The sequence below is a fragment of the Protobothrops mucrosquamatus genome, unplaced genomic scaffold (assembly GCF_001527695.2).
Source record: "Protobothrops mucrosquamatus isolate PMUCROS unplaced genomic scaffold, P.Mucros_1.0 scaffold2855, whole genome shotgun sequence".
Taxonomy (NCBI): domain Eukaryota; kingdom Metazoa; phylum Chordata; class Lepidosauria; order Squamata; family Viperidae; genus Protobothrops; species Protobothrops mucrosquamatus.
This window is the reverse complement of record NW_015388885.1, coordinates 56,429-71,815: the sequence shown is the minus strand read 5'-3', so window position 1 is coordinate 71,815 and position 15,387 is coordinate 56,429. Positions and strand designations below refer to the sequence as shown.

The 15,387-nt window shown below is 41.1% G+C and overlaps 1 protein-coding gene across 1 annotated transcript in view; it reads left to right on the top strand.

Annotated features, from left to right (window-relative positions):
• Nucleotides 1-810: 810 nt before the first annotated feature.
• LOC107296546 (thyroglobulin-like) overlaps nucleotides 811-15,387 on the top strand; it is a gene marked incomplete at its 3' end in the record, with an annotated part of 66,754 nt that continues 52,177 nt past the window's right edge. Inside the window, exons 1-10 of the mRNA XM_029286092.1 lie at nucleotides 811-874; nucleotides 1,939-2,059; nucleotides 3,232-3,329; nucleotides 3,851-4,054; nucleotides 4,780-4,939; nucleotides 5,760-5,866; nucleotides 8,577-8,720; nucleotides 10,145-10,330; nucleotides 11,335-12,381; nucleotides 14,499-15,083. Of these exons, the coding sequence (XP_029141925.1) occupies nucleotides 811-874; nucleotides 1,939-2,059; nucleotides 3,232-3,329; nucleotides 3,851-4,054; nucleotides 4,780-4,939; nucleotides 5,760-5,866; nucleotides 8,577-8,720; nucleotides 10,145-10,330; nucleotides 11,335-12,381; nucleotides 14,499-15,083 (2,716 nt within the window). The remainder of the gene's footprint in view (nucleotides 875-1,938; nucleotides 2,060-3,231; nucleotides 3,330-3,850; nucleotides 4,055-4,779; nucleotides 4,940-5,759; nucleotides 5,867-8,576; nucleotides 8,721-10,144; nucleotides 10,331-11,334; nucleotides 12,382-14,498; nucleotides 15,084-15,387) is intronic.

Below are 15,387 nucleotides of genomic sequence, written 5' to 3'. Positions count from 1 at the left end.
GCTTGTGGCTATGTAGGGATTCTAGACTAATCCCTTGTTTAACTCCGCCCCCAGGTTCTGCCACTCTTCTTATAGATAAGGTAGGCATGCTCGTGCTTATATAGGTAAATATGCATTTGTTGGTTTCATATGTGTAGGTAGTCCTTAACTTACACCATTCATTTAGTGACTGTTCAAAGTTACAATAACACTGAAAAAAATGTGACTCTGGACCATTTGTCACACTTACGACCACTGCAGCATCCCCAGGGTCACATGATCAAAATTCAGATGCTTGGCAACTGTCATGTACTTAGGACGGTTGCAATGTCCCGGGATCATGTGATCCTCTTTTATAACCTTGAGACAAGCACAGTCAATGGGTCAGCCGGATTTACTTAACAACTGTGTTACTAATTGAGCAACTGCAGCGATTTATTGAACAACTGTAGCAAGAAAAGTCGTAAAATGGTTCAACCCTCTTCACAACGATCTTGCTTCGCAATGGAAAATTTTGGACTCAATTGTTGTAAGTCGAGGACTGCCTTTATGCCACCTGGTTTTTTTTTTAAATTTATTTCTATCTCACCTTTAGAAGGGCAAGTGAGAAAGAAAAAGCAAAGACACTGAAATGGGTAATTGCGTGACCCAACACAATGGCTCTTGAAACAGCCTGCGTCACTAACTCCCTTGAGAGCCCAGTCTTCCATTTCATAAGTGAAAAGTTATTTGAGGGGCAGCAGCAGCTATAAAATACTGGCCGAGAACTTCCCCAGAGTGTAGGTTGGATGCCTTTCCCTCGCAAGGGAGACAATCCTCCTACATCCCAAAATGAGGGCCTTGCTCTTCATCACCTGCCTTTGCTTTACCGATAGAGCACTGACCAGCATCTTTGGTAAGTAAATAGGTAAATCTCTTTGTTCTCAGGTGTCTGCTTTTAGAATAAAACTAATAGAAGCCTAGAATTGGAAAGGACCATAGTTATCATCTGGTCCAGCATCTTGGTAAGCGTGTTTTGTGATTAAGACCCAAAGAGCCAGTTAATATAAGAATATCACAATACCCCACTTGAGAGATGTCTATGGAGATTTTCAGCCATCCGGATCATGGTTATCCTAAAGGTGTTTTTTTTCAGGAGGCAACTGGACTTGCTTGTTTTTCTTTGAAAACGTTTCGCTTCTCGTCTAAGAAGGTTCTTCAGCTCTGATTAGATGGTGGGGAATGGAAGGATTTATACTCCTTTCAGACAGCTGGTCATTTGCATTCTTTTAGAGAGTCGTTGAGGCCTCCTGGAGTTTTTCTATGTCCTCAGGGTCACCTGAGTGGTGCAAAGTACTGCCCTGTGTCCCCACAACACAGCCCTCTACCATTTCAGACAAATGGCTGCCCAATCTCTTCTTAAAAGCTTCCAGTGTTGGAGCATTCACAGCTTCTGGAGGCAGATTGTTCCACTGATCAGTTGTTCTAACTGTCAGGAAGTTTCTCCTTAGTTCTAGGTTGCTTCCCTCCTTGGTTAGTTTCCATCCGTTGCTCCTTGTTCTTCCTTCAGGTGCTTTGGAAAATAGCTTGACTCCCTCTTCTTGGTGGCAACCCCTGAGATACTGGAACACTGCTATCATGTCACCCCAAGTCCTTCTCTTCATTAAACTAGACCAGGGGTAGGCAACCTCGGCTCTTTTATGACTCATGGACTTCAACTCCCAGAATTCCTGAGTCAGCACAGCTGACTCAGGAATTCTGGGAATTGAAGTCCATGAGTCATAAAAGAGCCGAGGTTGCCTACCCCTGAACTAGACATACCCAATTCTAGCAACCATTCTTCATATCTTTTAGCCTCCAGTCCCCTGATCATCTTTGTAGCTCTTCTCTGTCTTTCCCAAGTCCTTGGGATAAAAAAGGAAAAAGAACAAAGGGAGGTTAGGATATGAAGAAGGAATTTGCTGCAATAACTTTGCCTTCTTCCGAATGTAGAGTATGAGGCTGAAAGCCAGCCTCTTCGTCCATGTGAACTTCAGAGAGAGAAGGCGTTCCATGATGGAGAAGACTACATCCCTCAGTGCTCAGAAGATGGACAGTTTAGGTAACGTTGGCTTTCCAATTTCCAATTTCCTGGAAGAATGGTTAATGGTAGGGGAGAAAGATGGGTATTTTGGTTCAGCAAATCGGGAGTGTCATAGTTTGCCTGTCACCGTGGCCTCCTTAGAGAACCTGGATATTAACCAGGAGTAGCTTATGTGATGTTGATCCATTAAACCAGGGGTCTCCAATCTTGGCCACTTTAAAACTTGTGGACTTCAACTCCCAGAATTCCTCAGCCAGCCAAGCTGGTTGTGGAATTCTGGGAGTTGAAGTCCACAGGTCTTAAAGTTGCCAAGTTTGAAGACTCCTGATCAAGACGATACACCGGTGTTTCTCAACCTTAGCAACTTCAAGAGGATTGGACTTCAACTCCCAGAATTCCCCAGCCACATTTTTACTACCGCTGGATAAACCAGGAATCAAACTGAAGACATTTCAGTTTCACAAAATACATTTTAAAAAATAATAATAAAAGAACAGAAAGACTTTGGGAAAGTCGCGTAATGTCTTAGCGATAAGTACTGAAAATAGTATTAGCCACAAAAATGTCAGGAGATGACTCAAAGGCAAATGCTGGTTGGATAAACATTGTGAAATGTGTACTGTATCACAATCTTTCTTTTTGGGTCTTGGGTTCTGCCTGCGAAATCTGAAACATTTTGAGAAAATCTCATGAGATTTTGAAATTGTCATATGGGATTTTGTAGAATTTGAGCTATGCTGCCCATTCCAGGTCTGTCTGTTTGTCTATCTCCCTATTCCTTACCAGTGAATCCAATGCCACTTAACAATTCCAGGAGTTATGGTTTAATGCAGTGTTTCTCAATCTCAGCCACTTTTAAGATGTGTGGACTTCAATTCCCAGAATTCCCCAGCCAGACATGGCTGTCAGCGCGTGTTTCTCCATACTGGCCGGGGACTTCTGGGAGTTGAAGTCCACACATTCAAAACTGCTGAAGTTGAAAAATGCTGGTCTAATTTTTATGGAAGGTATCAGCTCAAAAAGATACTGACCCACTTCCTTACTTATCTTGGCCCATAGGAAAGTGGGATCAAAGCAATACCAAATGACCTAATGTTTGGAAAATAAGTGATGCTTCTTACGGATGTTTGTAAACCTTACGCATGTATAAAAAGCGTAATAATGCTGGAAATCACTATTTTGTCCACCAGGAAAAAACAGTGCGATAGAAAGGGTCTTTCCTGCTGGTGTGTAGATGAAAAGGGCATTGAAGTCACAGGCACTAAGCGGTCTGGATCATCTCTGACTTGTAAGTTCCTCCTTATTGTGAATTTCGGTTTCAAAACACAAAGAATTTTAGTAGGGTGTCTGGTCTGCATTTGTGTTTGTGTATGAGAGAGAGAGAGAGAGAGAGAGAGAGAGAGAGAGAGAGAGAGAGAGAGAGAGAGAGAGAGAGAGAGAGAGAGAGAGACTCACCTCTCTGATATATTCATTTCCTGCATTCAAGATATATTTTTGGACGTATGGTGGGATGTTAAAAAGAATAATAGTTGATGTATGCACAAACAGGTTGAGTGATTAAAACAAACATATTTCTGTCTGGATCTCTTGGTATTGTGGAATTTAAACTTCCTTAATTCTGATAACGGAAACTGAACTCAACACAAGCACAAAATCCAGAAGTAGCATCCAAATGAAAAACATACTCAAACATATTCTCCTTTTCGAATAGAATGATCAATTTAACCATTTGGAGATGATCAATATCAGGTGAATTTGGCCCTGATACAGCAAAGCTGAAAATTGCACTCATGTTTCTTCCTGCTGTAGGTTTGTCCTTCTGCCAGCTTCAAAAGCAGCAAATTCTGGTCAGCCGCTACATCAATAGCAGTGAAACTGCCTACATCCCACGGTGTCTGGATTCAGGTGACTTTGACCCGGTGCAGTGTGACTTAGCTCTGGTACAATGCTGGTGTGTCGACGGTGAAGGGATGGAGATTTATGGGACCAGGCAGAAAGGAAAACCAAGGCAATGTAAGTCGTTAGTCAAAACATAATTAGGCATTTAAACGAGATGTAGTCACCAAAGGTGCTTTTTTCAGGAGGCAACTGGAATTTCTTTGTTTTTCTTTGAAGACGTTTCGCTTCTCATTCAAGAAGCTTCTTCAGCTCTGATTGGATGGTGGGAATGGAAAGATTTGTACTCCTTGCAGACAGCTGGTCCTTTGCATTTTTTTAGAGAGCCGTTGAGGCCACTTGGGGGTTTATCTATCTCTTCTTTCTTTCTTTCTTTCTTTCTTTCTTTCTTTCTTTCTTTCTTTCTTTCTTTCCTTTCTTTCTTTCTTTCTTTCTTTCTTTCTCCATCCTTCCCTCCCTCCCTTCCTTCTTTCTTTTTCTTTCTTTTTTCTTTCTTTCTTTCTTTTTTTCTTTTTTCTTTTTTCTTTCTTTCTTTCTTTCTTTCTTTCTTTCTTTCTTTCTTTCTTTCTTTCTTTCTTTCCTTCCCTCCCTCCCTCCCTCCCTCCCTCCCTTCCTTCCCATCATTATCTTTTTAACCTGTCAGTCATCCTTTCTCTTCTTAAAGTTAGAGAATCAGAGAGTGAGAAATAGATGGAAAAAGTTGATCTGCTTGGTAAAAAGATGAGAATGAGCCATGGATACAGGATGGGGGAAAAGCTCTTCTGAAAGTTTTTTGAAAAAATTTGACAACTGATATTCTTGAACCAAGAAGCCAGAATAAATGCAATGTTTTTGCTTGTCAGGTCCTGGCCGGTGTGAGATTCGAGACCGTCGCGTTCTGCATGGCGTTGGGGAAAAAAGCCCTCCACAGTGCTCAACTGATGGAGAATTCCTGCCTGTCCAATGCAAGTTCGTCAACACAACCGATAGGATGGTCTTTGATCTTATCCATCATTTTAACAGGTAGGAAGAACTTTTTGCAATGCTTAGTGCCTACACCTGCCATTTAGGAAGACAAGAAGACATTCTAGCCCTAGTAAAAGCACCATGAGTGGAGGTAATCTGGGCTATCAGTGGTGACCATTGATATGTTTGGATGGAGAGCTGAACCTAGTTCCAGGTCAAGTGAAATACCCTGATTCAAAGCTGATATTTTCTCATATTTAATAATGATAATGATCTAAGGCCCATGTTATTACCACTTCCAGTTTCCAATCCCTCAAAAATAAGTTGAAGACAATCTGCGAATAAAACAAAGAGCATACTATTACAGGTTACTTTCTGAAGCCTGAAAAGCTGTTTCTTGAAAACTTCACTCTCTGGTGTCTGTAGAGTGATAATCTTCTATATATAAATAAAAATGTAAATGTTCGTTTGTTCAAAATCTTAAATCTCCGAAAGTTCTTCACCGATTGCTTTGAAATTTTGACACAACGTTGCATTCGAATAGGCACGTGTTTTTATATACCTACTATTATATAGATGTCACACCTGTGACAGGTAAAAACATGCTTTTTTTGAAAAACAGCACCATCTGTTGGACGTAAAAGCAACACACGCTAGCATTGTGAAATTAAACATATTACAAATGTGCGCTTTCTCTTTTCTTTCTTTTCCATTTAACCAGACTGAGCCACAGCAACGTGTGACCGGGTACAGCTAGTATGAGAATATAAATAATAATATGCTAATCATATATCAAAGGAGTAGCCACAATGTCCCTTGCTACATCATGGAAAAATCTCATATACTGAATTTTCTAACAGCTGGATTTCTCTTTCAGGTTTCCCAAAGCATTCTTAACGTTTAGTTCCTTCAGAAGTTTATTTCCTGAAATCAACGGATACTGTTACTGTGCAGACAGTCTTGGGAGAGAACTAGAAGATACAGGTGAGTCTACCTGCAGGAGTCTCCTAAAAGTGAAAACTTAACAGTTGTTTGAAGAAAAATCAGGTCCAGTTCCAAGCTGGGAATCAATAAAATGGAGGCTGCTGGAAATAAAATGGAGGCTAGCTGTTTGGAAAGAAGGTTTAATGATGAGCAGAACCAGCAACATAATGCAGTTCTGGGACCGTCATAAATACGAGTCAGTTGCCAAGAGACCAAATTTTGATCCGGCAGCTGTGACGATGCAGCAACCGTTGTAAGGGTGAAAAAACAGTCATAAGTCACTTTTTTTCAGTGCTGTTGTAACTTTGAACGGTCACTGAATGAAGTGTTGTAAGTCTTAATGCAATGGTCTTGTTCATATAGCCTGTTAAGACAATGGGTCAGTTCTCCAAATATAACCACAAGCTACCTAATCTCACTGTAATTTACTCTACTCGAGGATTTCCTGTATATCAAAGGTATGGTTGTAGATTTAGGTTTAGAGATTGTGGCTGTGTGATGGTTCTGTGCAGCTGCTTTAAAGAGGTGAATACAGATGTTTTCCATCGCCCTTCCAGGAACAGAGTCTCCATTTTTGCAATTAAACTGAAAGGACTGCATAGCCCCATCTGATATGATGATGATGTTATCCACTCAGTCATGTCCGACTCTTGGCGATTCTATTTTTTTAAAGATTTTATTAATTTTCTCTTACATACATATATTAATTTTTCAACCAACGTGCTGTCTGAGTTTAAAAACGCTAATACATATTCAGTTCCTAATCCTTCATTCTTTCCTCTAGCCATTGATAAAATAAATCCCAAGTTTGATAATATTCTGTTTCTTCTTTATCTTTCAATCTCATGGTTAATCTGTCCATCTCTGCACATTCCAGTATTTTTTGGATTATTTCTTCCTCTGGTGGTAGTTCTTCATTTTTCCAATATTGCGCAAATATTATTCTTGCTGCTGTTGTGACGTGTAGAATCAAATTTAGGCTTTGTTTGTTAATCTTTTCTGGCATTGTACCTAATAAGAAAAGTTTAGGTTTAAAATCCACATGTTCTCCCAATATCTTTTCTAACCAATTATGTATCTTTTTCCAATAAGCCTTTGCTTTGTCACATGTCCACCAAACATGATAATACGTGCCTGAGTTATGCTTACATTTCCAACATCTATCTGACATATTTTTAAACAAGTGCCATCTATAAAACATTTTATATAAATTTTCTTTATATGAAGTTGACATTGTCAATTTATAATTTCTATGGGCCAGGTCTCTCCACATCTTCCAATCTTGCTCTGCTTCTTTGAATTGTTTTATGCTCTGGCTGGTGTCCGCTTTAATGGTGTCCAGCCACCCTGTTCTTTGGCGGCCTGGTTTCCTTTTACCACTAACTGTTCCCAACATAATTGCTTTCCCCCTACACCAGGGGTAGGCAACCCTGGCTCTTTTATGACTCGTGGACTTCAACTCCCAGAATTCCTGAGCCAGCATGGCTCAGCTTGGAAACCTCTCCCTTTCCCCTCAGCATGGCTGGCTCAGGAATTCTGGGAGTTGAAGTCCACGAGTCATAAAAGAGCCAAGGTTGCCTACTCCTGGCCTAGATGATAGGAAACCTGGCTCTTTTATGACTCGTGGACTTCAACTCCCAAAATTCCTGAGCCAGCATGGCTCAGCTTGGAAACCTCTCCCTTCCCTCTCAGCATGGCTGGCTCAGGAATTCTGGGAGTTGAAGTCCACGAGTCATAAAAGAGCCAAGGTTGCCTACCTCTGCCATACACACACAGATGCAGTTTTGTGATGTTTCCTTCTAGTGACATATCTGGTGTTAGGCACTCCGGTACTTGCTTGTTGGTCACCTTTCCTGTCCAAGGATCCATTAGATATATAAGTAATTCTCGACTTACGTCCACAATTGAGTCCCAAAGTTCTGTTGTTAGGCGAGACGTTTGTTAAAGTTGAGTTTTGCCCCATTTTATGACCTTTCTTGCCACAGTTATTAAGCGAATCACTGCAGTTGATAAATTAGCAACCCGGTTGTTAAGTGAATCTGGCTTCCCCATTGACATTTGTTGGTCAGAAGGGGATTACATGACCCTAGGATGCTGCAACGGTCATAAATATGAAACAGTTGCCAGGCATCTGGATTCTGATCACATGACCATGGGGATGCTTGCAAAGGTTGTAAGTGTGAAAAACGGTCATAAGTCACTTTTTTAGTGACGTCGTAAGCTTGAATGGTCACTAAATGAACCATTGTAAGTCGAGGACTACCTGTATCCTAGTCAGATTAAGATAAGAGGTTTGAATAGCTGAAGGGGAAGCTTCTGTTGAAGAAGAAAATGTTTACGAAATAGAATAAGAATATATTTAAGTAAGTAATGTGTGCATTTTAGATATTATAATTTTTATGAAGTGAGACAAAGGAAATTTGGGTTACCCAAAACTCAGATACTATGGATAGTAGAAGTTAAATTGGAGTATTGTAATTAAGAACTAAAAATTAGGTAAAACTTAATAACAGGATGTGGATTGTTTATGAAGATCTATTAAGATATGTATAAGCAAAAAATGTATTGATAAATGTGATAATGAAGTTTTCACTGAGTTTGATACAATTAGAAATTTACTAGCTTAAATACAATATAGCAAATGTTAAGGGAAACAGAGAAGAAATATATATATAAAGATACTGTACTAAAATGTTTTTTTCTTTCCCAGGTCTGGAAATGTTGCTTGAAAATGTGTATGACACCGTTTTTGCATCGCTGGAACCGGTTCCCACCTTTGCTGAAAGTAGCATGTATAGGATCCTACAGAGACGTTTCCTGGGGGTACAACTAGCAACTACTGGCAGATTCAGATGTACGTAGAATACTGTTCTGTGGGTTTAGATAAAGGAGATCCAGAGAAGGCAGGTCAACATCTACAGTTAATCCTCTACTTACAACCATTAGCTTAGTCACCATTCGAAGTTTCAACGGCACTGAAAAAAAAAACAAAATTCTTTATTGGCGAAATGTGGTTGGGCACACAAGGAATTTGTCTCCGGTGCATAAACCCTCTGTGTACGTGCAAGCAATAGTGTTAAATCATGATCATAATCAATATAAAAAAACATTCACCATAAATCATTAGATGCAACAGTGATAGTCATAGGACACTAGCTAAGCAAACAACATAAATCATACTAGGATACTAAATAAAACAGTATAAATTGTAAGATACAAGGAAACAAAGTTATAGTCATAAGAAGATAAGGATAGGTAATAAGAAAGATGAGGAGAATGATAGCAATAAAGCTTTACTAAGTATTTTGACAGTGTTGTAAGAATTAGTTGTTTAGCAGACTGACGGCATGGGGGGAAAAACTGTCCTTGTATCTAGTTTTCTGGCCGTGCCTATGACTGTTTTATGACTTATGACTGGTTTTTACACTTACAACCATTGCAACATCCCCACGGTCACCTGATAAATTCGGACGCTTGGCAACTGGCTCATACTTATGACTGTTGCAGTGTCCCAGGATCATGTGATCCCCTTTTGCAACTTTCTGACAAGTAAAGTCAATAGGGAAGCCGCCTTCATTTTACAACCGTGTCACTAACTTAACAACTGCAGTGATTCACTTAACAACTGTGGCAATAAAGGTTGTAAAATGAGGCAAAACTCACTTAGCAAATGTCTTGCTTAGCAATGGAAATTTTGGGCTCAATTGTGGTCATAAGTCAAGGACTACCTGTATTGTTCTTTGTGAGATGAGATGGTTTTTCTCCTCCCAACTTCTATTCCATTCATAGTAGTTGAACAGAGGATTATTCTTATTTTTATTGATTTATTGGTACATTTATATCTATATCTATATCTACATCATCTATATCCATCCATCCATCCATCCATCCATCCATCCATCCATCCATCCATCCATCCATCCATCCATCCATCCATCCATCCATCCATCCATCCATCCATCCATCCATCCATCCATCTATCTATCTATCTATCTATCTATCTATCTATCTATCTATCTATCTATCTATCTATCTATCTATCTATCTATCTATCTATCTATCTATCATCTATCTACAGTAAAAATGCAGAATGCAGAGCAGAGCCAAATCAATACCCATGCAATTAAAATCCTTCAGTAGTCCACTTGTTTGAGTCTTCTATTTCCTGAATTTTTCCATTAGACTGTTTTTTTTCAGGATATTTGCCAGACACTGGAACAAATGTACATGTGAATGAAAACCTGTGCTGTTATACTCTGTAATTCTTTTCTTTTGAAGGCCCCTCTAAGTGTGAAATAGAATATTTCACGGCCACTCATTTTGAGGAGGATTATAAACCATTTTGTGAAGAGATTGGTGCCTACAAGCCAACACAATGTCAACTGAATGGAGAATGTTGGTGTGTCGACAGCAGAGGACAGGAGATCCCTGGAACAAGAAGGAGAGGACAGCAACCGATCTGTGGTAGGTCAACCCAGAAACACGGTCATCAAGGATTTTCATTCCTAGCTTTATGTTATGTCAAAACTAGAAAAAATTCCTCCAAATATCAGTTGCAATGGAATAGCAGTGAATTTGTGAATTTCCCAGAAACATCTAAATAATCCCAGTGATAAACAAATGCTGTATCTTGGCATGATCCAGCAGAGATATTCTTAAAATATAAGGAAATAAACTCCCCCCCCTTTTTCCATTATGTTGATGAGACTATTGAAACAAAAATCCAAGAAAGGAAAGCTGTTCTGGATACCACATCGATTTAATTTATGGAATTTTGAACCATCTTTTGGGGATGACTTCCAGTTTAGATGGTTTTTAAAGGAAGCAAAATAAATTCAAGGAGGATAGGTCACCAATAGCTGTTAATTTTAATGCTCATTGCCTCCTTGATCACAAGTAATATACTTTAAATATCAGGTATGGGCAGCATCAATTGAAAGAAGTTTCATTGTAGGAGATGAGCAGACAGAGCTGGGGGTGGAGTTAAATGAGTCATCAGCCTAGCGTCATTACGGTCCCACAAATGGTCTAAGTCCAACCCCCCAATTCCATTAGCCCTTATCTAGTGCCAATTTAGCACTGGACTTTAGCTGAATAGATTCTCGTCTACAGGCTTGAGAAATAAATCTTCTTAACTGCAACTTAACATATGGTCCTGATTTTTTTGCACCTGACATTCTTGCTAGTGAACTTTTTGGATGCATCTTCTTGGTCACTATGTGATATCAAATGCTGGTCTAGATCAGGGGTAGGCAACCTTGGCTCTTTTATGACTTGTGGACTTCAACTCCCAGAATTCCTGAGTCAGCATGGCTGACTCAGGAATTCTGGGAGTTGAAGTCCACAAGTCATAAAAGAGCCAAGGTTGCCTACTCCTGGTCTAGATGAACCTTGGCCTGAACCAGTCTCAAGCCTCTTCTTGTGTTCTTCATAATAATTAATCACCTCTTATCTTTTCCTTTGTCTAGGCAAGGAGCCCAACTGTGTCTCTGAGAGACTAGTATCTCTATCCAGGCTTTTCTATGGCCCCGTTGGTCATTTCAGCCATAACAATCTGTTTTCTGCTACTCCAGAGCCACAGAAATTAGTTGGCTCCTTGAGATTTTGTCCTTTTTCATTCAGAGACTTTTTTGTGGGTTCCACAGTGCTGTCTTCCACCTCAGGAAAAACCAGTGCTGTTCATCTCCTCACATTTGAAACCCTCCTTGGTGAAGCCGTTGGTGGGATGTTTCCTTCACGAGAACTTGCTCAGATTGCCCTGCGGTTCACCAGCAACCCCAAGCGATTCCAAGAAAACCTTTTCGGTGGAATGTTCTTGAAGAATCTGGTCCAGTTTAACTTTACAGGAGCTCTTGGTCCAAACAGCAAATTTAATCTGGATAAATATTTCCAGCAGGTTGGGATGAGGAGTGGATTCGGTGAAATGGCTGGTCAACTTTTGCAGGGAAGCTCCCAGGAGAAATTTAATCTGAGCCAATCTCTTGTTGACAGCTTTGGCCGTAAGGTCAGTTTAGAGGACAATCAGAATGCCATCCAATTCCTTGCTTCTCTTCTTGAAGCCCCGGAGTTTTTCAGCTTTCTGAAGCATGTGATTTCTGTCCCAGAAAGTGTCACCAAAGATTTAGGCAATGTGGTGAGGATTCTGTTGAAAGCAAGAGACTGCACAGAAGAGGACAAAGATGTCTTCGTCCCTGACTGTACTATAGATGGGAACTACAAGGAGATCCAATGTAATAGAGGGGAGTGTTGGTGCGTAGATTTAAGGGGGAAAGAAATCCCCAGATCCAGAGTGCGAGGGACAAACCCACGGTGTCCTACAGTGTGTGAAAAGCAAAGGGCCAGTTTGCAACTCTTAATAAGAGACCAGCCTGCAGGATCTGAGATGTTTGTTCCTTCATGCACCAAAGAAGGGAAATTCCTGCCAGTCCAGTGTCATGGAAAACACTGTTTCTGTGTCAATTCAGACGGCATACCTGTTCCAGCAATAAGTACCAATTCTGGAGACCCCATACAATGTAAGTTCCACATGTTCACATGATTATTTTGGGGTGTTTTTTTGTGTGTGAGATGCTCCTGGTGTTGAGTGATGCGGAAGATGTGAATACATAGAGCTTAGAATGTAAAGCTAGTCATGGAAGAACTTCATAAAAGTCTACTAGGTCTAGACAACATCTATGCTCTCTCTTTCTCTCTCTGAGAAACCCACTCAAATCCCCAAATTTGGTTTCTTTAAAAGTGGAAACATTGGTGTTGATTTTTTTGTAGCACCTGCCTATAAGATGGCAACTGAATGAGACTAACAGCATATGAACTCTTGGCTAGGAAAATAGATTTCTTACTTGCATGCCTACTCATCTTCAAATAACTCTCACTTTTCTGTTTTTAGTGTCCCCAACATACAGCAATAGCACTTAGACTTGTATACTACCCCATAACGCTTTACAGCTCTCTCTGGGTAGTTTACAGAGTCAACAATCTGGGTCCCCATTTTACCGACCTCGGAAGGATGAAAGGCTGAGTCATCCTTGAGCCTGTCAAGATCGAACTCCAAGCTGCGGGCAGAGTCAGCCTGCAATACTGTGCTTTAACCACTGTGCCACCAGGGCTCTTTTATATTAAGTTAATATAATAAATTACTTATATTCAGTAAATAAGTTCTTAAATGAATTTGGCTTTCCCACTGACTTTGCTTACCAGAAGATCACAAAAGGTGATACCGTACCCCGGGACACCACAACTGTCATAAATATCAACCATTTTCATGTGGATTTGAGAAAAAGGAAATGCTTCTACAATTATGCCTTGTATAATTGTATAATGCCTTATGCTTGCATCTATCTCATAATCACTTCTATGAGTTTTTCTGTGCTCTGGCTGGTGTCAGCTTTGATGGTGCCCAGCCACCTGGTTTCCTTTTTCCGCCAACTCTTCCAAGCTGAATTGCTTCCACCAGAGAACTGCCCCTGCATGACATGGCCAAAATAAAGAAGACACAGTTTTGTGTTTTTGCCTTCCAGCGACATATCTGGTGTGATGCCCTCCAGTACTCGCTTGGCAGTCATGTTTGCTGTCCGAAGACATAATTTGTACCAATGCATTTAATATAAGCACTGTCATGTCACATTTATTTTCTTTCAAGTTTAGATCTTCTATCCAGTTGACCAGGTCTATCTTTTAAGCCCGTTAAGATTTAAAATGGAATCTGAAATTTAGCTCAGCCATTAATTAAATTAATTAAAATGAATTAAACCCAGACGTTTCAGTTATTCTTGTGCTAGAGTGAAAATCTTAAACACCGATTCTACCGGGTTTTCCCGAAAATAAGACCCACCCTGAAAATAAGACCTAGCCCAGGGGTAGGCAACCTTGGCTCTTTTATGACTCGTGGACTTCAACTCCCAGAATTCCTGAGCCAGCCATGCTGAGGGGAAAGGGAGAGGTTTCCAAGCTGAGCCATGCTGGCTCAGGAATTATGGGAGTTGAAGTCCACGAGTCACGAAGGGGCCATTGTTCCCCCATGCTGGCTCAGGAATTCTGGGAGTTGAAGTCTACGAGTCATGAAGGGGCCTAGGTCAGGGGTAGGCAACCTTGGCTCTTTTATGACTCATGGACTTCAACTCCCAGAATTCCTGAGCCAGCCATGCTGAGGGGAAAGGGAGAGGTTTCCAAGCTGAGTCATGCTGGCTCAGGAATTCTGGGAGTTGAAGTCCACGAGTCATAAAAGAGCCAAGGTTGCCTACCCCTGCCCTAGCCTGATTTTTTAGGGTAGGTTTAATATAAGCCCTATCCCAAATATAAGCCAAGGGGCATGGCCAGCACAAGCGGCAGCAAGCACATGGGGGCTGACGGTGTCTGGCAGTAGCTTCAGACTGCCGGCCACTTGGCGCAGAGCAGGTAGGTCCGCGCACAGTGGCAGAGGTGGGGGGGGAAGTGTTTGGGCGCCTCTGGGGTGCTTGGAAACTGAGCGATTCGCTGCTGCAAGGCAAGGCAAGTATCGGGAAAAAAGGTATCACCCGAAAATAAGACCTACTGCCTTTTTTTGGGAGGGAAAAACAATAAAATATAAGACTGGGTCTTATTTTCGGGGAAATACGGTAGTGACTTTGTATTTATCAAGTTGGTTCTTTCTTAGGTCCAAGTGACTGTCATCTTGCAGCTGGTCAAGCTTTTCTGAGATCTGCTCAGCAGTTTCTATTGAATCCCACTGCTCTGACTCAACTGTCCAACGTTTACGTGCCTCAGTGCAGTCTTGATGGACAGTGGAGGCCAATCCAGTGCAATGGTCCACCTGAACAAGCTTTTGAGTGGTATCAAAGGTGGAATACCCAGAACAATAATAACAATGTGCTCGCTATCCCTGACTTGGCAAACATACTCCTCGACTACAAGGCAAGATCCCAGCAAAGCTTTGAAGATTTTATCAAAATTCTCTACACAGCTGGCCACCAGAATGTTTTCCCAGAATTCTTCAGATACTCATCTTTCGAAGCTGTTCCTCAAGATCTGCTGAAGGGCAATACATTACAGATATCTGAGAACGCTTTACTGGACCCATTCACTTTTTGGCAGCTTCTTCAAGGTCGCCTTAACCATTATCCAGGGTCTTACAGTGATTATAGTATCCCCTTGGGCCATTTTGATCTTCGCAACTGTTGGTGTGTGGATGACAAGGGACGCTTGCAAGAAAGGCAAGCCAGTGTAAACCAAGTTCCAACTTGTAAGTAACTTGTGCCAATCACCGCATCTTCCTGTGCTAAAACATTACAACATAGAATAGGGTTGGGAGGGACCTTGGAGGTCTTCTAGTCCAGGGGTAGGCAATCTTGGTTCTTTTATGACTGGTGGACTTCAACTCCCAGAATTCCTGAGCCAGCCATGCTGAGGGGAAAGGGAAAGGTTTCCAAGCTGAGCCATGCTGGCTCAGGAATTCTGGGAGTTGAAGTCCACGAGTCATAAAAGAGCCAAGGTTGCCTACCCCTGGTCTAGTCCAATGCTCCAGCCAAGTAAGAGGCCTTATATTA